This window comes from Prionailurus viverrinus, unplaced genomic scaffold (assembly GCF_022837055.1).
Source record: "Prionailurus viverrinus isolate Anna unplaced genomic scaffold, UM_Priviv_1.0 scaffold_62, whole genome shotgun sequence".
Classification (NCBI taxonomy): Eukaryota; Metazoa; Chordata; class Mammalia; order Carnivora; family Felidae; genus Prionailurus; species Prionailurus viverrinus.
This window is the reverse complement of record NW_025927624.1, coordinates 91,001-116,386: the sequence shown is the minus strand read 5'-3', so window position 1 is coordinate 116,386 and position 25,386 is coordinate 91,001. Positions and strand designations below refer to the sequence as shown.

Genomic DNA, 25,386 nt, shown 5'->3' with positions numbered 1-25,386 from the left:
TACTGCATCATAGGAGAGTTCTGGTTTTAATTTTGTGAGGAACCTCCATACTGTTTTCCACAGGGCCCGCCCCCATTTGCCTTTCCTCCAACGGTGCAAGAGGTTTCCTTTGTCTCCACATCCTCGCAAACACTTGCTTCTTGTGTCTTGGAGTGTAGCCATTCTGACAGGTGTGACGTAGTATCTCGTTGTAGTTTGGGGGAGCATCTTTTCATGTGTCTGTTGACCATCTGTATGTTGTCTTTGGAAAAGTGTCTGGTTATGTCTACTGCTCATTTGTAAACTGGGCTTTTTTGGAGGGGGGTGATGTTGACATGTATCCATTTTTTAGACATTGTGGATACTAACCCTTTACTGGATTTGCAAAACATTTCCAAATTCGTTCTCCCATTCCAGAGGTTGCCTTTCAGTTTTGACGGTTTCCTTCACTGTGCAAAAGCTTCGTAGGTTGATATAGCCCCCAAACTTTATTCTTGCTTTATTTCCCTTGGCTCAAGAGACATAACTAGTAAAATGTGGCTACAGCCAAAGTCAGAGAAATGATGGCCTGTGCTCTCTTCAAGAATTTTTTTTTTATGGTTTCAAGTCTCACACTTAGGTGTTTAATTCATTCTGAGTTTATTTGTGTGTATGGTACAGAAATTGGTCCAGGTTCATTCTTTGGCATGTGGCTTGTCCAGTTTTCCCAACACCATTTGGTGAAGAGAATGCCTTTTCCCCACTGGATAGTCGTTCCTGTTTGTAGAAGATGAACTGACCATACAGTGGTGGATTGATGTCTGGGTTTGCGGTTCTATTCCACTGAGCTATAAGGCTATTTTGTACGCCAGTACCCACCATACTGTTTGGATTACTACAGCTTTGGAATAGAACTTGAAAGCTGAGATTGCGATACCTCCAGGGTTCCTCGTTTTCAATATTGCTTTGGCCGTTCAAGGTCTTTTGTGGTTCTATACAACGTGTAGGCTTGTTTGTCTAACTCTGTGACAAATGCTGTTGGTATGGTGACAGGGATTGCATGACATCTGTAGATGGCTTTGGGTAGTGTAGACACTTTAAAAATATGTATTCTTCCCATCTGTGAGCATCGGATGTCTTTCTCTTTCTTTCCGTCACCTTCAATTTCTTTCATCAGTGTTTTACGCTTTCCAGAGTACAGGGCTTTCACAATTTGGACCCTGTTTTAAAAAAAGCTTTCTGTTCTCTATTTGGCCTCGACCTCTCCTACCCTGTGAAATCTCCAGGAAAGACCCAGTCTGAGTTTCCATAACCAAATGTGACAGGCAGACAATGCTCTGAAATGGTTGAAAATGAAATGTATAAACGTTACCACAATGACTTCTCACCTCACATCTGTCAGAATGGCTCAGTTTCAACACACAGGAAACAACAAGGGTTGCTCAGGGTGTGGAGGAAAAACAACCCTTGTGCACCGGTCATGGGATATAAATTGGTATCGCCACAGTGAAAGCCACTATGGAGGGGCCTCAATGAATTTAAAACACAAATACCACAGGATCCAGTGATTCCACTACTGGGTATTTATTTACCCAAGGGAAAGGGAAGTACTAATTTGAAAAGATATATGCTCCCCTATCTTTATTATAGCATTATTTACAATAGACAAGATACGGAAGCAACCCAAGTGTCCACCAATACATGAAGACACCACACACACACACGCAGACACACACACACACACACACACACACACACACACACAGACATGCACACACTGAAATATTACGCAGCTCTAAATGAGAATGAGATGCTGCCATCTGCAACATCATGGATGTACCTAGATGGTATGAGGGTAAGTGAAATAAGTCAGACAGAGAAAGACAAATCCTATATGATTTCACTTCTGTGTAGAATGTAAAAAGGGGAATAAATGAACAAACAGAGCAAAAGCAGAAACAGACCCATAAATGCAGAGATTTGACTCTTGCCAGAAGGGAGGGGAGGTGGGGGGATGGACAAAGTGGGGGAAGGGGAGAGGGGAGTTCAGGGTTCCAGTTATAGAATGAATAAATCACAAGGCTCAAAGGTACAGCATAGGGAATCTAGCCAGTGGTATCGTAATAGCATCATACATTAACAGATGGGAGCTACGCTTATGGCGATCACGGTGAAACATCCAGAGTTGTTGCATCACATATTACCTTGTGTGTCAGGTAGACCTCCGTTTAAGTAAACGTATCAAAGTTTCGGTTTCTATGTTATGAGTGGTAGTACTAACTAGAGATGGAAAGAGTCAAAGTTCCCAAGGCCAACTTTGTTCCCACACTGGTCTTGCCTTATTTAGGTCCATAATAACTAGCAAGACATTCCAAGCCTTCAGGGGCATTCAGCTACCCAAGGACAGAGACTGTGATCAAAATGGTCCTGGTAGTTGTGCCTCTGTTTCTCTATACGCTGCCTGACTATTTTCTTCCCTATGAGCTCCCACTCCTATATCACTCTTCGGCACGGTTCTGTGGCATCCCCCAACCTTTCAATCTTTAGCCTATGAAGCCACACACACCTACAACAAGGATGGGCTCAAATGACCGAGGGTAGGAACCATGTCCTGCTCCTGGAGAACAAGCTAACTGGCAGTCTCAGTCATCCACACAGTCACCTCAACATAGGCATGTTATCACCGATCCAGATGAAGCTCCCTTACTGATTTGACAAGTCAGTCCTACCCCTGCCCAGCCCTACAAGTACATGGGAAGGGCATCACAGATTTAGGAAAAGAGGTGGAGTGAGGAGACAGCTTGCCTTGGGCCATACATCCCTGATGTTCGGAATCTCGACCCCCCACCCCCAATTCCTTGAGAGGATCTAAGCTATCCTCCCTCAGTTGGGGTGGAAGTAGGGGATATCATATTTCTATTTGCTGTAAACAGACTCTTCCCAGCTGCTCAAATGATTTTTAATCTCTCTCATCAGAAAAGCTGAGGTATGCTCGCACCTTCAATGAAACCAACGCACACAAAAGCAGAAACCTGGTCACGACCCTCTTGAACTCTCTATTTGAATATGCCTTTCTAAACAACTCCCCTAATCCTGGGTCCTTCGTTCTTGTCATTCACCTTTATCTCACTTGGCATAAACCCCCATATTCTGACATCTTTTCTCAAACTCGTATTCCTAACCAACTCAGTGTTGTTCTCCTTGAAACCTGGTCTCCTCTGCTAAGTCGATTCTTACCCTCCTGCACTGTATTCATTAGACCAACTCCCCAGCTTTCTATTTTTAAAACAGTTGCCTGCAAGATGAAGACAAAAAGAAGGAAGAAAGGAAAGAAAGAAAGAAAAAAAGAAAACCAGAATTTAAATCGCATTTCTGTCACTTATCATATCCAAATAGGTCACTTCAATCTCTTTTGAGTTTCAAATTCTACAGGGAAACAACCATTGGGCAAGGAGCTGAAACATAGGTTGACGTACCAGAGGGTGTTTTCAGGAATTAATGTCTGTGGTTCCGTAAGTCTTGAGACCCTAAGTGCTTTTGATTTGGCCTCTAGAAGAACGGAGAGTCCCTCGCTGGCCGAAGTGGGGAAATTTTTGGAAAAAAAAAAAAGAAGAAGAAGAAGAAATAGCAAGGAAACCAGAGAAGAAAGTCAAAAGGCAAAAACAGAGTACAAAAAGTCATGGGGAAAAAAAGCTGCAAAAAAACCCAAAAAGCTTCCTAGAACTAGACAAGGGTACTAGCCCAAAGGGAAACCAGCCTGGGAACTTAGGCAACAGAGAATCATATAGCAATATCCTCAAAATAGAGAGTGAGTTTAATTAACGTAACATGGTCTACAACTAGATATCCTTCTTTTACAGAAACCTCATTTGTCTCAAGAAGAGGGGACATCACTACGTCTAAGGACTTGCCTGACGACATCTTGCTTATTATGTAAAAGCCTTGACACCATGGCCATAGCTGACATCCACCCTAAAATCTCGGATGGTAAAAACAAGGGATGAGTTACCACTGCACTAATGACTTGTGTTAGCACTAGTGGTCAAATACATGAGGCCAAATGCTTGGACTAACCTGGGTTCTTAAGCAAACCCTAAATTCGTGTTCCGACATCATTATCTTTGACATTCTGAGTTGATCTGCCCTAGGATCTGTATCTTCATCTCCGTGCTGCTGAGGAACCAGAGAATGGATGCGGAAGCTTCAAGGGCTGACGGGCAAAGCCCCTCAGCTACCCGTTAACTATGGAAGCATGGTCGAGTCATCAACCTCCCTGAACCACAGTTGCCAAAGTAATAAAAAGTAGGCTACAATAACACAGCTACTTTGCAAAGCTGTACAATGACTATATAACTGAACAGATGGTACCCATAGGATATAGTGTCTGGTCCAGCGTAGAACACGCAACAACTGGTTTTGTTCTCTGCGTTCCCTTAGGAGACACATAATTTTCAGTTCATTCATTCCCTTTCCTTTCCTTTCATTATCCGTTTCATTTCATTTCATTCCTTTATACTTTGAGAGTGAGTGCACACAGAAATCGGGAAACATATCCCAAGGAGGCTGTCAGTGCAAACCCCGGCGTGGGGCTTGAACTCACGAACCTGAGTTGAAGTCAAGAGTCACACCCTTAACCGACTGAGCCACCCGGGTGCCCCAGCAAATGTCATTTTTACAAATCCATAAAAATCCTACCTGGCTATAGAATCTTCCTCAGCATTCTTATCTGCTCCTAAAGAAGAAAGCAAAATACATGTTAAATCAACAATCGAAAAAATAGAGGAAATTACAAGTGTACGGCTTACGATTTGTGAAAAAGTATTGCTTTGGGACCACACCTGGAAACCACACTACACTGAATGGTAATTATACCATTCGTAGGCTTAAAGCACTAAGAAATCTTACTTTCTCCTCTATATTGACCAAAAGCAAGAATGGGTTTTATCAGAATTTGACACCTACAGGGGAACTGATGTTTACAATGGCCATCACTGACCGACTCTATGGCACTGGAGGCAACTGGTAGCGTTAGGAGAATGATTATCATGAGCGGCCAATGTCAGACTGAAACTAGCATGATTTTTCTGGACTTCCACTCCTAGAGGAGTTGAAAGAGAGTATCTTTATTTTGCGGGAACACGGCAGAACTTCCCCAGCTCTTCAGCAGACACTCCTCAGTCTTAGGAGGAAACACCCCCTCACAACGTGTGCTCTATAGCCATTGTACTTTGCAGCATGGCCAAACAATAGCAAACAGACTCTCCCTGGCCTTATTTCCACTGGCAAGGCAAGAAGGAAAGATTTGGCATTCCTGTTTGATATCGTTCTAACCTCTTGAGGCTGTCTCCTTCCATTGCTAGAGAGTCTATCTAGACCCACCGCACATCACAGAGGAGGAGGATCCCAATGTGAGTGCTCTGTAGTGGTTCATGATGTCATTTTTCTCAACCCTCCCCATTAGGTGACACACATCTAGAGAAATCATACTTTTTTTCATGGGAGGCAGAGGCCAGCAGATCCTCTACTGATGAGCAACTAAACGAAACAAAGGGCAAAGAATAGCTTGAATGCCTACATTCAATTACCAGGATATTTTCACTTTCTAAACATTCAAAGACATCCACTCTATGATTCTAACTATATGACACCTGGAGAGAGCAAGGCTCTGGAGCTAAGGGTTGGGGTGAACGTAGGGATAAACGGGCACAGCACAGAGGACTCTTAAGGCAGTGCAACTCTTTCACACGATACCACAAAGGTGGATTCACATCATTACACATTTGTTAAAACTCATAGAATGTATAACACCAAGGCTGAACACTAATGCACATTAGACACTTGGCCTCCAAATGAACAGTTCGTGTCCGTAGAAAATGCACCACTGTCGTCAGGGTGCCTGGGTGGCTCAGTTGCTTCAGCGTCCAACTCTGGATCTGAGCTCAGGTCATGATCTCACCGTTCATGGGATCAAGTCCTGCATCAGGCTCTGTGCTGACAGCACAGGATTCTTTCCCCCCTCTCCCTCTGCCCCTTGGCTGCTCACACGCATGCATGCTCTCTCGCTCAAAACTAAACCAAGGAACTGAAAAAAAAAATCCTACTAAAAATGGACCACTGTCGTGCCAGATGTTAACAGCAGGGGAGGCTAGGCGTGTACGGGAGCGCGGTATGGTATATGGGGTCTCTCTGTACTTCCTATTATATTTTGCTGTGAACTTAAAACTGATGTCAAAAATCAGGCTTATTAAATGTATGAAACAACAAAAACAACAAAATATGGTATCCATTGAAGCTACTCTTAGCATATACTAACTCATGATACAGTCACCTTGAACATTAAAATAGAGATCAAAGTAACACAATAGGGCACTGTCTCCCATTTGGAAGTATATGAAAATGCATAAACAAAACACAAAAATACAACAGTTATTTGTATACTTAGGCAAGAAAACAATTGATGAATATGATCCGAAATCTTATACCTACAAACAGGGGTTCAGCACCATAGGAATCAAACCTGGGTTTTCCAGATAATTAAGAGATTTTCATTCTAATTTTAAATCAAAAATCATTATGTTGATCACACCTAAGAATCATAATGAAAGCTTAATCACATAAAAAAATAAAAAGATGATAATGACCTAATATTGCCCTAGTACTTTTTACACAAATACCTACTTCATATGGATGATGAAACTGAAACCAGTACCATGGTAACCGTCATGTTACTTGCTAGTAAAACAAAATTTGAAGACACCACCAAAAATGACGTCAGGGCTATAATTCCTATGCAGAACAGATTTCACCCAGCAGGCCGAAGATGGCTACCCTCAGAACATCCTACTTGAATGACTGGCCCTTGGCTGTTCCCTGGGATCTTGGATTTAAGGAGGGTTCCCACCATTCCCTAGCTGGTTAAGAGTGGTTCACTGTGCCTAAGTGCTGCTACACTCAATGTGCTTAAGGCCGTACACTTGATTTCCTTTCTGGAAACCTGGAACTTGGGGACATGCTAAGGAGAAGATGCCTATGTGATTAGCATTTGATGAAAACCTCGGGCACTGAGTATCCATAAGCCTCGTACTGGCCCACAACATTTCACTTGTGCTGTCCTAATTTCATGCTGGAGGAATTTAGCACATCCTGCCAACTCCATAGAGAAAGGATTCCTGGAAGCCTGCGCTTGGTTTCCTCTGGCCTTTCACCCCGTGCACCATTGCTCGGTGCTGATTGGCCTTTCTAGCCTGTCCCCATATCAATCCACACGCATGACTACAACTATATGCGGAGTCCTGTGACCTCTTCTAGTGAATCATCAAATCTGGGTGTCACTGGGATGCCTCTAACACAACTGCACTTTGTGAAATTTTATTATTTGGGTTGATGTCTTACACGTGGTTACAGTCAGAAGGTTATGTCACAGAATACCTTTCCTGGAATCTCTTTTCTTGGTATTTGACTTGAAAATTCCTACATCCCTATATATCCATTTGAAGAAAGGTTTAAAAGGAATATATGAAATCATGATGTCAGAAAGTGTGAAACAAGCAACAATCTTATTTTACTCCGAAACGAGAGAGAGAGAGAGAGAGAGAGAGAGAGCAAATCCTGGTGATTGCCCCTATGTTCTACCATATAAAAGTTCTCTGAAATATGAAAAATCAGTTAATTTTCTCCAACTCCCTAGGACTTAGTTCATTTTTCTGGCAGATAGGAATCAAAGAAGTAACAGGGATCATTCTACAACAACCAGAACTGTCAGACAGAATATGAAAACATACTACTGATTATAGTGTGCTTTTGTTTCTTTTCCTTATTTTCCCAGAACATTAAAAATATAGTTCACCTATTAAAGGCAGTTATTGCCAAAGTAATCAAAAGTCACAAATACGGCATCCAAAATGTCCGATGCGTTATCTTGATGTCTCCTTATGTGACCCTCCTTCCAATTCTCTTATTTTGCCCTAAAGGATACTACCGTATGAAGTACCCCCATTTTATATGGCATTAACGTATATACATTTATCGCTGACTACAAACGCTTATGTTCACCCATGGTACTTAGGACATAACTCTGCATCATCAGCTAGGTCAGGCCTTAATGTCTTGCCAACAGTGAGGATAACAGTAAGAGTGGGAACATTTGGGGATACGACTCTGACAAATTCTGGTACGAGAAGCTCACCTGATAGTGTTGCTGCATTTCCAATAGTCTGCTCTTCCCTTTAAAGAACTAGTGTATTTTACCACCTTCCAGTACAAACACCATACACACCGGCTTACCTTCCTTCATTTATTCCCTGTAGTCTCTGCCATTCACATGATTCCCTCTTTGGCTCTTCTCTTCTTTCCTGGGGTTCCTCGGGCCTTCCAGGGTCTTGAAAGGGAACTAGTCATTTAGCTCCTTTGGTGGCACTCTCAATTTAATCTGTTGCTGACACCACATACGATATGCAACTTACCTCCTTTTCACATCTCTTTCTCTTTCCTATGCACTTAACAGGCCGTTTTCTTGAGATATTAGAACATATCAGTATTCCTGTTTTAAATCAACCTTCTGTCAAATGACCTTTGAATAAAATACAGTTCTTACCTTCTACTTGTCCATGTAATATCCTTTGCCCTTTCTGATCCACAGCTCCAGAGACATGAGGAACATATTTGTTGGGCTTCTCAGACATACTCTGTTAAAAGTAGCATCAGTAATGAGTTGCGTGAAGACTTCCTAAGCCTTTTCCAAGAAAATTTCTGAATTTATGATTTTAATAACAATCAGACTTACAAATAAGGAAAATGTATTGAACACCAAAACATTTAAATACAAAACCTCACATATGCTCTCTTGATTCAGCGTCCCTTTGAATCTTCATTTGGCTATTGACTCTCTAAACTGATCATGGAAGGCCAGAATAAAGACTTTCAAAGGCAGAAGCCTGGCTTGTATGCAGATTTCAAAAAGGAACTAACAAAACACCTTCCTTTGCATTCCTGACCAAAATAAAAGGACATTTGAAATAAGTTTTGAAACAAATTCTTTAAAATGTACTTGCTATAAATGAAAACTGCTTCTAACCAAATGGCAGACATTTGTTTCAGTGTCAATTCATACCTCACATGATCAGAAACTTTGGAGTGTATCATGTTGAGTATCAACAAAACACTGTTGTAGCTGCTGCTTCGTTCAGGGAAACAAAGGCTTGACCTTTTTCTTGACGAAAGAAGGGTTGGATCGAATGGCAAAGTAGTAAGAAAAAACTTTTCTGAAAATCACGGTGAACTAGTAGCAGAAACAATGTAGATATAGGTATGGAACTCTTCACAATGTGTAGTAAGCATTCAAACGGCAAGTATAAGAACATGTATGTCTTAGTCACTCATTTCCCTATGCACACTCTCTTTTTTACACACAACAATAATAATGATTATGATGATGGAGTGAGCCTTCCTACTTCTTGGTGACTCCAAGACATTGGAGTAAAATGATGATCCGTGGTCCTCTCTGTCCACAATGTCCCTCGCCACGGTCTACACGACTGGTCCTTCTCATCTTTCACTTGGCACCTTTTGCCACTCTCAGATCTTTTCCGACTACCAAAATTCCCACTCCCACTCTCATCCTCATCCTCACTACAAACGCCCCCCCCCCCCCAATTTTCTCTCAACTAACATTGTCCATTTCCTATCGATGAAGCCTTTATAGTGACTTATAACGGATTGCTGTTGACTTACTTTTCTGCTCCGACCACAACAACCTAAACCCTCCACTTGTACACTCAGTAGCTAACTGCTTCGTACGTACTCAGTATACAAGGACCAAGTAATTAAGGTCAAAACATTTACACTAATCTCACTGAGAAGATCTCAAAAGTACCAAATCACTCTACTGTTGACCCTTGAACAAAGCAAGGGTTACGGGCTCTGATGGCCATGCACTCGAAAATCCACAAATATCTTTTGAAACCTCAAAACCAAATCCAAAAAACAAAAATGCCTACTGAATTTCCTACTTTCGAAGCAATTACACTTAGAAATCAAAAAGTATATATGTATTGAAAACCAGAACATTAAAGCAGAAGCGCTTGTGTACGCTCTCTAGGTCTAATCTACCTTTTCGGCTTCATTTGGCCATTGACTCTGTACACTGAGCATGGGAGGTCAGGGTTAGGATAACGGAATGCTGAGCTTACCAACAATATACACAGTCGATTAATGCATGTTTCCCCTGTTATATGTATTACATACTGTATCCTTACACTATCAACTGAAGAAAAGGTTACTAAGAAAATCGTAAGGGAGGGGTGCTGGGTGGCACTGTCGGTTAAGGGTCAGGCTCTTGACTTTGGCTCACGTCATGATCTAGACTTCCTGAGTTCAACGCTGGCAGTCTGGAGCCTGATGAAGATTCTCTCTCTGACCCCGCTTCCCTACTCACCTGCTCTGTCCCCTCTCTTTCTCCCAAAATAAATAATTAAAAAAAAAAAACCCAAGACGAAAAAGACAATCATAAGGAAGAGAAAATACAGGATGGTACTGTATTTATTGAAAAGAAAGCTGTATGTATGTGGACTCCCACAGTCCAAACCCATCTTGTTCAAGGGTCCAACGTATACCTATATGATGTCTCCACTAAGAGTTTACTGGAACTTATTATAGCCCCACATGAGAAAATCAAAAGCCGATTCTAACTTTGCCATTCTTTTCTGGACACTAGGGCCATTTTATTGGCCTTCGAACATCTTCCCATTGAAAACAAGTATTCCTGGGGGGCCTGGGTGACTTAGTCGATTAGGCACCCAACTTTGAAATTGCGAAAAAGAAAGTAAAAGGTGGAGGGGGGAGTTAAGATGGCAGGGGAGGGGATCAGAATTTCCCTTGTCCCTCAAACACAGCAGTATTGAGGTCACAACACTTGGAATGGCAGGAATACAGGCTGCAGAGGGACAGAAAAATCTCCACAGGTGCAGAGTGACAGCTTGGCGGGACAGAAGGGTGTGTATGCGAATTGGGAGAAATAAAATGGGCAGCACAGGCATGAGGTGGGGGAAGCCCTTTGGTGGAGAAACGAAAGGAAGGTAGAGAGAGAGGCTGTGGGAAGTGCCTTTGGATATGAGAAAGCCTGTCCGGACCACAGACCAAGGAGAGGTCCAGAGAGCCAGTTTCTACTTTGCAAAACCGCCTTAGAGGCTGAAAAAACAGTATTTTCAAGGTGGCCAGACTTTCTCTAGACCAGAGCTACCACCTCCCATGCCTGGTTTGGAGGGAGCCGCCCCTAGGCTTGGTAGCAATCTCAGGGCTACACTGGGAGAGAACACCTTGAGTACGGTGGAAAGGGGAGGTATTGCCCTGACCAAGGGAAAAAGACCGTGCAGGCACGAGCCAGAGGCCTTCTGTCCACTGGGCAGAGTGGCGCAACTCCACTACCAGGTCCGAGCAAAGCGGGATCCTACAGGGTTTTGAATCCCAGCTCAGTGCTCAGGTGGCACAGGGGACTGTGCAGCAAGACAAGCCGGCTCCCCAGGCTATTCCGTGAGGATAGCCTAAACAGTGAGTTTTGAGACACCTCGTGTGGGCAGGAGAGATTGGGGTGTCGCCATTTCTCTCCCCATGACCAACATCGTGGGGCTTCAGGGAATGGACACTGAGCCTCCGTGGAGGCAGGCCCATTACACCAAACCCTGACTCCCTGTGCCTCGTAACTGCTTCTCTATAGGAGTGAGACTGACACTCATGGGACCAGACAGCCCGTCGTCTAGACCAGCACAGCCACCAGTCCCAGGCACCAGTAGACAACTCTCCTCCGGTTTTCTATCTTAGTTTGTTTGTTTTCATTTGAGTTATTATTCTTTTGTCTTTCCTTTTCTTTTTTAACGTTTATTTCTTTATTTGGAGAGAGAGAGAGAGTGAGTGATCAAGCAGAAGACAGGCAGAGAGAGGGAGAGAGAGAGAAACCGAGCAGGATCCATGCTCTCACTGCAGAACCTGATGGGGGTTTCGAACCCACCAACAGTGACAACATGACGTGAGCCAAATTCAAGAGTCGGACGCTTCACCTACTGAGACACCCAGGCGCCCATCTTTTCTTTCCTTTGCTTTCCCTTTCTTCTCTTTTCCCTTGTTTCTCTTTCTACTCTCCTCTTTCCTTGTCTCCCTTTGGAAACAGTCTAGTAGTCTCGAGTTGACGTGGGTCAAAGCTAATTATATCTCTACATTTATCTGTATATCTTAATATATACCTGTATATCTATACATAGATATAGATAGATAGATAGATATAGATATATCTATATATTTTTCTCCCTTTGTTCCTCTGTTCTGGTTCTTTGTGGGTTTGATTGCGCATTTTCTCTATACTTTTCTAGATCTCCTTCTTCATTTTCCTCCCTCTCTTTCTGGATTAAGCCCTAGAGCTCCTTTCAGTCACTGCCTGGTCTTTTTTTCCACTCCAGTCATTTCTCTTTTGGTTTGGGCTAAGGATACTTCACCACCTTCTTCTCCTTTTTCCCAGGATTACTTCGACCAACAAATCAAAGCACACCTGGTGGAAGGCCCAAACCGCCACTCCAAGTAGCGGGAACAGTAGCCAAAGACGCACCGAAAGAGTGCACACAACACACTCCAAAAACATTTGTTCAGCTGCCAGGCCCTGGAGCGTGTAGGAGCTCTTTTTAATATAGTAGTACTCGCAGGTGTGGGACACAGAACAAGCTATTAACACACATACAGGGCAGGAATCTAGCCAAAACGACGAAATCGAAGAATTCTCCTCAAAAAACATTCCGGGAAGAAAGGACAGCCAGAGAAGGGCTCAAAAGACACAGAAACAATATATGTGAGCACATTTTTGGAATGACACTCATAAGACGCATAGTTGCGCTTGCAACCACGCACAGAAGACAGCAGACAATCTACTGCTTCAGAGATCAAGGACCTAAGGAATCGTCACGATGAACGCTGAAAATGAAATGGTGTAAAGGAGATACAAAGTAAACTAGATGCAGTGACAGCAAGGACGGGAGAAGCAGCAGACAGAATCGGTGAACAGAAGATCCAATGGTGGACAAAGATGAAGCAGAGAAAGGAAAGGAAGGAAATGACTAGATCACGAGGCAGGTACTAGAGACCGACGTGATTCGGTGAGATGAAATATTAGCCACATCCTACGAGTCCCAGAAGAAGACGAGTGAGAGAAAGGGGCAGAAGGTTGTTTTGAACAACTTATAGCTGAGAGCTTCCCTCATCTGGGGAAGCAAACGGGCATGCAAGTCCTGGCGGCACAGAAGAATTCCTTTCCAAATCAACAAACCCAGGTCAACACCACGACATGCCATAGCGAAACTGGAAAACTACAAAGATAAGGAGAGTATTCTGAAAGCAGCTGGGGACAAACGGGTCTTATTTGACAAGGGAAGACACATAAGGGTAGCAGCAGACCTGTCCAAAGAACCTTGGCAGGGCAGAAGGGAGGGGTAGGAAACGGTCAATGTGCTGAATGGGAACATCTGCGGCGAAGAATCCCTTCCCCGGCAAGGCTGTCATTTAGAATAGAAAGAGAGAGAAAGGCTTTCCCAGACACACAAACCCTAATGGAGTTCATGACCACTAAACCAGCCCTACAGGAGATCCTAAGGGGAGACTCTGTGAGGGGAAAGCAGCAGAGACTACAAAGGACCAGAGGCCTCACCAAAAGCATGACACCTTCAGATAACACAATGACACTAAATCCATATGTTTAACTAATCACTCTGAATGTGAATGGGCTCAAGGCCCCAATCAAAAGACACAGGGAATCAGAATGGGTAAAACACAAAACAAAACCAAAGAACAAGATCCATCTATATGTTGTCAACAAGAAACTGATTTTAGACCCCAGAACACCTCCAGATTCAAAGTGAAGGTATGGGCAACCACCTATCATGCTACTAGAAGTCAAAAGAAGGCTGGAGTCGCCACACTTCCACCAGAAAGACTAGATTTTAAACCGGAGACTGTAGGAACAGATTCAGAAGGGCATTGGGTCACAACTAAGGGGTCTATCCATCAAGAGGAGCTAACACTTGCAAATGTTTATGGCCCCAAAGTGAAACGCCCACACATATGAATCGATTAATCACAAACATGATTAAATGTATACATACAAATGCCATGATTGTAGACGACTTTAAGACTCCACTCATGGCAATAGGCGTATCGTCAAGGCAGAAAATCAGTACGGAAACACAGATCCAATGTGTCATTGGACCAGATGTATTCAGATATACATAGATATATATGGGCCTAATATATATGCATTTATATACATGGATATCAACACCGATATGTTAAGATCTTTTCATCCAACGGCAGTAGAACGCACATTCTTCTTAAGTGCACAGAGACCATTCTCCAATGACTCCAAGTGACATCCTGGGTCACAAAACAGCCCTCCACAAATATAAAAGGACTGAGATCATACCTTGCATATTGTCAGATCACAACAACGAGCACTTGCTCATTCTTTCTCTCTCTCCCTCCCTTTCCAAGAGAAATACAAACATTTCAAAAACATTTAGCTCAGCCCCTTCCAAGAGAGAGAAAAACAAGAATAATAAACCTTGTGGGGCAATGAGTCCTGGATGGAAACCACACACAGACAGTAGAATTCCATAACCAAATGTTGACAATGGAGTTGACAGAAAGTGATGTACTAAAAGAACAGACACTAAAAAAATACTTTCTGCAAGGACAAATTAGGGTAGGGGTAAACCATTAAAAAAGAGCCTGGTGCGGGGAACACGTATGTGGCACAGTCAGTTCAGCATCCACCTTCAGCTCATGAGTCATGATCTCACGGCTTGTGGGTTTCAGCCCCACGTTGAGCTCTGTGTTGACAGCTCGGAGCCTGTAGCCTGCTTTGGATTCTGTGTCTCCCTCTGTCTCTGCCCCTACCCCGCTTGCACTCTGTGTCTCTCTCTGTCTCAAAAATAAATAAACTTTAAAAAAATTTTACAAATACCGTAAAAAGCATGGGGGGAGAAGAGGGAAAAAGAAACAAACAAACAAAAAAAACCACATGACCAATCAATCAAGCATGAGCTTAAGACAAAAAAGAAAAGGAAAAATGTGAGCAAAAGAAGGTAAGTGGAATCAACATGCATTTTTCAACAGGTATATAAGTAGGATTGGGAATATACTATGAACAATAGTCTCTTTTAAACCTTTTAAAGATATATGTCTCTATGTGTGTGTGTGTGTGTGCATATATATACATATATATATATACATATATATATGTGTGTGTGTCTGTATGTGTACATATATATGTATACATGTATGTGTGTGTATATATAAGTGTAAATATATATGTGTATGTAACTGTATATTATATATATATCTATCTCTATCTCTATCTCTACCTATCTATCTATCTATCTATCTATATCTATATCCATCCATCTATCTATCTATCTATCTATCTATCTAATATTTATGTAAAAGAGAGGCTTTGATTCACGGTATATCCCTAATAATACTGACTCTTATCACTCTACAGTTATCTGGTTATAAATGCTTTAATAAAGAATTTAATTTTTTTCACTATAAATAAACTCTTCAATTCCTGGAGTCTATCGCTTCCGAAAAGCTAGAAATTATTACTAGACTAACAAAAGAACAGAAAAAGGGAGGTTCCTAACACGTCAACATTCACTATGGAGAAAGAATTGGGAATGAGAATTCTAGGAAGAAATGGGAACCCTCAAAGGATGTGTGTAATGCGACACAGATGGGGTTACACAAGCAAAGGCTGAGGACTTTTTCTCTGCAATTTTAAGCTCACAATAGGAGGATACTAAAAATATACTGTAACCTTCTTTCTTATGTAACTCCTGATTTCCTCAATAGAATTCATTTGCGTTTATACATGTTAGACACTAAAACGGAATATAAACTGAAGCCTGACATTTAAATTCACATATTTAATTGTGATATATCATGCGTATTTTGTTACTTTTCAAACTCCATTCTACGGAATTCCATTTCCCTACTCATTTATTCACATTCAAAAACCATGACATTGCTTCTTCCAAGCAAGACGTTATTCTAGGAGCTCGAGGACTCAAACAAGTGTGTTTCCTAACCTCCAGGAGCTTATCATGACTGAGGGGCTTTAAATGAATACTGAAATAAATATCAGATGTCTGAAGCTTTAAATTTTAGAATCTGACACAAGGACTAGGAGGAGATAGTGTTCAAAGCTAGAATAGGAAAGATTTCTGAAATCAGAAAGTTGACAACTTGGCTATGAAGAGCCTCTGCTCATAGAGCTACTCTTTTCAGCAAAATACGTATTCTTCGGGGAGATGCACCATTTTAACTTACTCTTCATGCAGTTATTTGAAAACTACAGGAGAACAGCTTTGTAAGGTAAATGTTGAGAAATAATGTAAACATCTAAATTTCTACCTTTTCTAATATTATTTTAGTCTAAATGTAGAACAAAGGATAGAGCCAAAGAAAATCCTGTATGTCACTATAATAAAACTTGCCCTGGGCGGGGGGGGGGGGGGGGGACCGGCAATAGATTATTGGACCCAATCAGGTTTCATTTGGGCATGAGTATTATCAGTCATGTTACTATCACAGTGAGAATCCTTATCCTTAAACAAATGTCATATGGCCTCCATGATGGGAAAGCTTTTCCCAATATAATATGACGGTCATTATATATTTTCCAGCCCATTCTTTTATCAGCCTCCACCTGTAGGATTTACCAAAGTACAACAAAACAAAACAAAACATTCAACGTGTCATGTATCTGTAAAGTGGTTTGTTCTTGCTAACTTTCCATGACACACATAAAATGATGATACACAGGCTCCTCTTAAATGTTCAGAGTAAATAAGGGAGAAAACTCAATTCAGAGCAGGAAAGTGAGTTTCACAGGAGGGTACTTTACCTTGGTCCCAAAATCTAAGACTTGGCTAGATGATGTAGACCATGAATCATCAGGACCAGGTTTGTCGGAAAGCCTTTAGAGCAAAAAAAATAAAAGAAACACATGTTCATTCATTTAACAACACAATTTAAAAAAGTTAAGGGAAAGGTCGCCTATCTGTTTATTGCACGAAGTTTCTTGGTATCATTAAAATTGGCCTCTGGTTTTTTCATTAAGTTTTATTTTAATGCCAGTAATAGCAACATCCAGAGTTATCTTAGTTTAAGTTGTACAATATAGTGATTCACCAACTCCATACTCACCCCGTGCTCATCATGACAAGGGCACTCCTTCATCCCCATCATCTCTTTCACCCCTCCCACCACTCACCTCCACTCCGCAACCAGCCGTTTCTTCTCTGCAGTGAAGAGCCTATTTCTTGGTTTCTCTCCCCTTTTCTTTCCTCCCTTTGCTCGTTTGTTGTTTCTTAAGTGCTACATGAGTAAAATCATATGGCATTTGTCTTTCCCTGACTTTGCTTACCATACTACACTCAGGCTCCATCCAGGTGATTGCAAACGGCAAGATTTCATTGTTTTATGATAGAGTAATATTACCGTGTGTGTGTGTGTGTGTGTGTGTGTGTGTGTGTATGGGTATACATATACACACACACATACATTCATATAGGGCTTCGTCTTGGTTCACTCAGCTGTCAATGGACGCTTGCGCTGGGTGTTGGAAATAATGCTGCAATAAACACAGGAGTGTGTGTGTCCCGTGGAATTCGTGTTTTTGTATTCTCTTGGGTAGTATCCAGGAGTGCAATTACTGCATCATAGGAGAGTTCTGGTTTTAATTTTGTGAGGAACCTCCATACTGTTTTCCACAGGGCCCGCCCCCATTTGCATTTCCTCCAACGGTGCAAGAGGTTTCCTTTGTCTCCACATCCTCGCAAACACTTGCTTCTTGTGTCTTGGAGTGTAGCCATTCTGACAGGTGTGACGTAGTATCTCGTTGTAGTTTGGGGGAGCATCTTTTCATGTGTCTGTTGACCATCTGTATGTTGTCTTTGGAAAAGTGTCTGGTTATGTCTACTGCTCATTTGTAAACTGGGCTTTTTTGGAGGGGGGTGATGTTGACATGTATCCATTTTTTAGACATTGTGGATACTAACCCTTTACTGGATTTGCAAAACATTTCCAAATTCGTTCTCCCATTCCAGAGGTTGCCTTTCAGTTTTGACGGTTTCCTTCACTGTGCAAAAGCTTCGTAGGTTGATATAGCCCCCAAACTTTTTTCTTGCTTTATTTCCCTTGGCTCAAGAGACATAACTAGTAAAATGTGGCTACAGCCAAAGTCAGAGAAATGATGGCCTGTGCTCTCTTCAAGGATTTTTTTTTTATGGTTTCAAGTCTCACACTTAGGTGTTTAATTCATTCTGAGTTTATTTGTGTGTATGGTACAGAAATTGGTCCAGGTTCATTCTTTGGCATGTGGCTTGTCCAGTTTTCCCAACACCATTTGGTGAAGAGAATGCCTTTTCCCCACTGGATAGTCGTTCCTGTTTGTAGAAGATGAACTGACCATACAGTGGTGGATTGATGTCTGGGTTTGCGGTTCTATTCCACTGAGCTATAAGGCTATTTTGTACGCCAGTACCCACCATACTGTTTGGATTACTACAGCTTTGGAATAGAACTTGAAAGCTGAGATTGCGATACCTCCAGGGTTCCTCGTTTTCAATATTGCTTTGGCCGTTCAAGGCCTTTTGTGGTTCTATACAACGTGTAGGCTTGTTTGTCTAACTCTGTGACAAATGCTGTTGGTATGGTGACAGGGATTGCATGACATCTGTAGATGGCTTTGGGTAGTGTAGACACTTTAAAAATATGTATTCTTCCCATCTGTGAGCATCGGATGTCTTTCTCTTTCTTTCTGTCACCTTCAATTTCTTTCATCAGTGTTTTACGCTTTCCAGAGTACAGGGCTTTCACAATTTGGACCCTGTTTTAAAAAAAGCTTTCTGTTCTCTATTTGGCCTCGACCTCTCCTACCCTGTGAAATCTCCAGGAAAGACCCAGTCTGAGTTTCCATAACCAAATGTGACAGGCAGACAATGCTCTGAAATGGTTGAAAATGAAATGTATAAACGTTACCACAATGACTTCTCACCTCACATCTGTCAGAATGGCTCAGTTTCAACACACAGGAAACAACAAGGGTTGCTCAGGGTGTGGAGGAAAAACAACCCTTGTGCACCGGTCATGGGATATAAATTGGTATCGCCACAGTGAAAGCCACTATGGAGGGGCCTCAATGAATTTAAAACACAAATACCACAGGATCCAGTGATTCCACTACTGGGTATTTATTTACCCAAGGGAAAGGGAAGTACTAATTTGAAAAGATATATGCACCCCTATCTTTATTATAGCATTATTTACAATAGACAAGATACGGAAGCAACCCAAGTGTCCACCAATACATGAAGACACCACACACACACACGCAGACACACACACACACACACACACACACACACACACAGACATGCACACACTGAAATATTACGCAGCTCTAAATGAGAATGAGATGCTGCCATCTGCAACATCATGGATGTACCTAGATGGTATGAGGGTAAGTGAAATAAGTCAGACAGAGAAAGACAAATCCTATATGATTTCACTTCTGTGTAGAATGTAAAAAGGGGAATAAATGAACAAACAGAGCAAAAGCAGAAACAGACCCATAAATGCAGAGATTTGACTCTTGCCAGAAGGGAGGGGAGGTGGGGGGATGGACAAAGTGGGGGAAGGGGAGAGGGGAGTTCAGGGTTCCAGTTATAGAATGAATAAATCACAAGGCTCAAAGGTACAGCATAGGGAATCTAGCCAGTGGTATCGTAATAGCATCATACATTAACAGATGGGAGCTACGCTTATGGCGATCACGGTGAAACATCCAGAGTTGTTGCATCACATATTACCTTGTGTGTCAGGTAGACCTCCGTTTAAGTAAACGTATCAAAGTTTCGGTTTCTATGTTATGAGTGGTAGTACTAACTAGAGATGGAAAGAGTCAAAGTTCCCAAGGCCAACTTTGTTCCCACACTGGTCTTGCCTTATTTAGGTCCATAATAACTAGCAAGACATTCCAAGCCTTCAGGGGCATTCAGCTACCCAAGGACAGAGACTGTGATCAAAATGGTCCTGGTAGTTGTGCCTCTGTTTCTCTATACGCTGCCTGACTATTTTCTTCCCTATGAGCTCCCACTCCTATATCACTCTTCGGCACGGTTCTGTGGCATCCCCCAACCTTTCAATCTTTAGCCTATGAAGCCACACACACCTACAACAAGGATGGGCTCAAATGACCGAGGGTAGGAACCATGTCCTGCTCCTGGAGAACAAGCTAACTGGCAGTCTCAGTCATCCACACAGTCACCTCAACATAGGCATGTTATCACCGATCCAGATGAAGCTCCCTTACTGATTTGACAAGTCAGTCCTACCCCTGCCCAGCCCTACAAGTACATGGGAAGGGCATCACAGATTTAGGAAAAGAGGTGGAGTGAGGAGACAGCTTGCCTTGGGCCATACATCCCTGATGTTCGGAATCTCCACCCCCCACCCCCAATTCCTTGGGAGGATCTAAGCTATCCTCCCTCAGTTGGGGTGGAAGTAGGGGATATCATATTTCTATTTGCTGTAAACAGACTCTTCCCAGCTGCTCAAATGATTTTTAATCTCTCTCATCAGAAAAGCTGAGGTATGCTCGCACCTTCAATGAAACCAACGCACACAAAAGCAGAAACCTGGTCACGACCCTCTTGAACTCTCTATTTGAATATGCCTTTCTAAACAACTCCCCTAATCCTGGGTCCTTCGTTCTTGTCATTCACCTTTATCTCACTTGGCATAAACCCCCATATTCTGACATCTTTTCTCAAACTCGTATTCCTAACCAACTCAGTGTTGTTCTCCTTGAAACCTGGTCTCCTCTGCTAAGTCGATTCTTACCCTCCTGCACTGTATTCATTAGACCAACTCCCCAGCTTTCTATTTTTAAAACAGTTGCCTGCAAGATGAAGACAAAAAGAAGGAAGAAAGGAAAGAAAGAAAGAAAAAAAGAAAACCAGAATTTAAATCGCATTTCTGTCACTTATCATATCCAAATAGGTCACTTCAATCTCTTTTGAGTTTCAAATTCTACAGGGAAACAACCATTGGGCAAGGAGCTGAAACATAGGTTGACGTACCAGAGGGTGTTTTCAGGAATTAATGTCTGTGGTTCCGTAAGTCTTGAGACCCTAAGTGCTTTTGATTTGGCCTCTAGAAGAACGGGAGTCCCTCGCTGGCCGAAGTGGGGAAATTTTTGGAAAAAAAAAAAAAAAGAAGAAGAAATAGCAAGGAAACCAGAGAAGAAAGTCAAAAGGCAAAAACAGAGTACAAAAAGTCATGGGGAAAAAAAGCTGCAAAAAAACCCAAAAAGCTTCCTAGAACTAGACAAGGGTACTAGCCCAAAGGGAAACCAGCCTGGGAACTTAGGCAACAGAGAATCATATAGCAATATCCTCAAAATAGAGAGTGAGTTTAATTAACGTAACATGGTCTACAACTAGATATCCTTCTTTTACAGAAACCTCATTTGTCTCAAGAAGAGGGGACATCACTACGTCTAAGGACTTGCCTGACGACATCTTGCTTATGTAAAAGCCTTGACACCATGGCCATAGCTGACATCCACCCTAAAATCTCGGATGGTAAAAACAAGGGACGAGTTACCACTGCACTAATGACTTGTGTTAGCACTAGTGGTCAAATACATGAGGCCAAATGCTTGGACTAACCTGGGTTCTTAAGCAAACCCTAAATTCGTGTTCCGACATCATTATCTTTGACATTCTGAGTTGATCTGCCCTAGGATCTGTATCTTCATCTCCGTGCTGCTGAGGAACCAGAGAATGGATGCGGAAGCTTCAAGGGCTGACGGGCAAAGCCCCTCAGCTACCCGTTAACTATGGAAGCATGGTCGAGTCATCAACCTCCCTGAACCACAGTTGCCAAAGTAATAAAAAGTAGGCTACAATAACACAGCTACTTTGCAAAGCTGTACAATGACTATATAACTGAACAGATGGTACCCATAGGATATAGTGTCTGGTCCAGCGTAGAACACGCAACAACTGGTTTTGTTCTCTGCGTTCCCTTAGGAGACACATAATTTTCAGTTCATTCATTCCCTTTCCTTTCCTTTCATTATCCGTTTCATTTCATTTCATTCCTTTATACTTTGAGAGTGAGTGCACACAGAAATCGGGAAACATATCCCAAGGAGGCTGTCAGTGCAAACCCCGGCGTGGGGCTTGAACTCACGAACCTGAGTTGAAGTCAAGAGTCACACCCTTAACCGACTGAGCCACCCGGGTGCCCCAGCAAATGTCATTTTTACAAATCCATAAAAATCCTACCTGGCTATAGAATCTTCCTCAGCATTCTTATCTGCTCCTAAAGAAGAAAGCAAAATACATGTTAAATCAACAATCGAAAAAATAGAGGAAATTACAAGTGTACGGCTTACGATTTGTGAAAAAGTATTGCTTTGGGACCACACCTGGAAACCACACTACACTGAATGGTAATTATACCATTCGTAGGCTTAAAGCACTAAGAAATCTTACTTTCTCCTCTATATTGACCAAAAGCAAGAATGGGTTTTATCAGAATTTGACACCTACAGGGGAACTGATGTTTACAATGGCCATCACTGACCGACTCTATGGCACTGGAGGCAACTGGTAGCGTTAGGAGAATGATTATCATGAGCGGCCAATGTCAGACTGAAACTAGCATGATTTTTCTGGACTTCCACTCCTAGAGGAGTTGAAAGAGAGTATCTTTATTTTGCGGGAACACGGCAGAACTTCCCCAGCTCTTCAGCAGACACTCCTCAGTCTTAGGAGGAAACACCCCCTCACAACGTGTGCTCTATAGCCATTGTACTTTGCAGCATGGCCAAACCATAGCAAACAGACTCTCCCTGGCCTTATTTCCACTGGCAAGGCAAGAAGGAAAGATTTGGCATTCCTGTTTGATATCGTTCTAACCTCTTGAGGCTGTCTCCTTCCATTGCTAGAGAGTCTATCTAGACCCACCGCACATCACAGAGGAGGAGGATCCCAATGTGAGTGCTCTGTAGTGGTTCATGATGTCATTTTTCTCAACCCTCCCCATTAGGTGACACACATCTAGAGAAATCATACTTTTTTTCATGGGAGGCAGAGGCCAGCAGATCCTCTACTGATGAGCAACTAAACGAAACAAAGGGCAAAGAATAGCTTGAATGCCTACATTCAATTACCAGGATATTTTCACTTTCTAAACATTCAAAGACATCCACTCTATGATTCTAACTATATGACACCTGGAGAGAGCAAGGCTCTGGAGCTAAGGGTTGGGGTGAACGTAGGGATAAACGGGCACAGCACAGAGGACTTTTAAGGCAGTGCAACTCTTTCACACGATACCACAAAGGTGGATTCACATCATTACACATTTGTTAAAACTCATAGAATGTATAACACCAAGGCTGAACACTAATGCACATTAGACACTTGGCCTCCAAATGAACAGTTCGTGTCCGTAGAAAATGCACCACTGTCGTCAGGGTGCCTGGGTGGCTCAGTTGCTTCAGCGTCCAACTCTGGATCTGAGCTCAGGTCATGATCTCACCGTTCATGGGATCAAGTCCTGCATCAGGCTCTGTGCTGACAGCACAGGATTCTTTCCCCCCTCTCCCTCTGCCCCTTGGCTGCTCACACGCATGCATGCTCTCTCGCTCAAAACTAAACCAAGGAACTGAAAAAAAAATCCTACTAAAAATGGACCACTGTCGTGCCAGATGTTAACAGCAGGGGAGGCTAGGCGTGTACGGGAGCGCGGTATGGTATATGGGGTCTCTCTGTACTTCCTATTATATTTTGCTGTGAACTTAAAACTGATGTCAAAAATCAGGCTTATTAAATGTATGAAACAACAAAAACAACAAAATATGGTATCCATTGAAGCTACTCTTAGCATATACTAACTCATGATACAGTCACCTTGAACATTAAAATAGAGATCAAAGTAACACAATAGGGTACTGACTCCCATTTGGAAGTATATGAAAATGCATAAACAAAACACAAAAATACAACAGTTATTTGTATACTTAGGCAAGAAAACAATTGATGAATATGATCCGAAATCTTATACCTACAAACAGGGGTTCAGCACCATAGGAATCAAACCTGGGTTTTCCAGATAATTAAGAGATTTTCATTCTAATTTTAAATCAAAAATCATTATGTTGATCACACCTAAGAATCATAATGAAAGCTTAATCACATAAAAAAATAAAAAGATGATAATGACCTAATATTGCCCTAGTACTTTTTACACAAATACCTACTTCATATGGATGATGAAACTGAAACCAGTACCATGGTAACCGTCATGTTACTTGCTAGTAAAACAAAATTTGAAGACACTACCAAAAATGACGTCAGGGCTATAATTCCTATGCAGAACAGATTTCACCCAGCAGGCCGAAGATGGCTACCCTCAGAACATCCTACTTGAATGACTGGCCCTTGGCTGTTCCCTGGGATCTTGGATTTAAGGAGGGTTCCCACCATTCCCTAGCTGGTTAAGAGTGGTTCACTGTGCCTAAGTGCTGCTACACTCAATGTGCTTAAGGCCGTACACTTGATTTCCTTTCTGGAAACCTGGAACTTGGGGACATGCTAAGGAGAAGATGCCTATGTGATTAGCATTTGATGAAAACCTCGGGCACTGAGTATCCATAAGCCTCGTACTGGCCCACAACATTTCACTTGTGCTGTCCTAATTTCATGCTGGAGGAATTTAGCACATCCTGCCAACTCCATAGAGAAAGGATTCCTGGAAGCCTGTGCTTGGTTTCCTCTGGCCTTTCACCCCGTGCACCATTGCTCGGTGCTGATTGGCCTTTCTAGCCTGTCCCCATACCAATCCACACGCATGACTACAACTATATGCGGAGTCCTGTGACCTCTTCTAGTGAATCATCAAATCTGGGTGTCACTGGGATGCCTCTAACACAACTGCACTTTGTGAAATTTTATTATTTGGGTTGATGTCTTACACGTGGTTACAGTCAGAAGGTTATGTCACAGAATACCTTTCCTGGAATCTCTTTTCTTGGTATTTGACTTGAAAATTCCTACATACCTATATATCCATTTGAAGAAAGGTTTAAAAGGAATACATGAAATCATGATGTCAGAAAGTGTGAAACAAGCAACAATCTTATTTTACTCCGAAAAGAGAGAGAGAGAGAGAGAGAGAGAGAGAGAGAGCAAATCCTGGTGATTGCCCCTATGTTCTACCATATAAAAGTTCTCTGAAAGATGAAAAATCAGTTAATTTTCTCCAACTCCCTAGGACTTAGTTCATTTTTCTGGCAGATAGGAATCAAAGAAGTAACAGGGA

General features: G+C 42.2%; 1 protein-coding gene across 1 annotated transcript in view; it reads right to left on the bottom strand.

Annotated features, from left to right (window-relative positions):
- The window catches only part of LOC125159789 (ankyrin repeat domain-containing protein 26-like), a 212,382-nt gene that overhangs the window by 99,585 nt on the left and 87,411 nt on the right, over positions 1-25,386 (bottom strand). Inside the window, exons 17-20 of the mRNA XM_047848411.1 lie at positions 22,344-22,380; positions 16,892-16,964; positions 8,552-8,642; positions 4,654-4,690 (exon numbers count right to left, since the gene is read on the bottom strand). Coding sequence (XP_047704367.1) covers positions 4,654-4,690; positions 8,552-8,642; positions 16,892-16,964; positions 22,344-22,380 — 238 coding nt within the window. The remainder of the gene's footprint in view (positions 1-4,653; positions 4,691-8,551; positions 8,643-16,891; positions 16,965-22,343; positions 22,381-25,386) is intronic.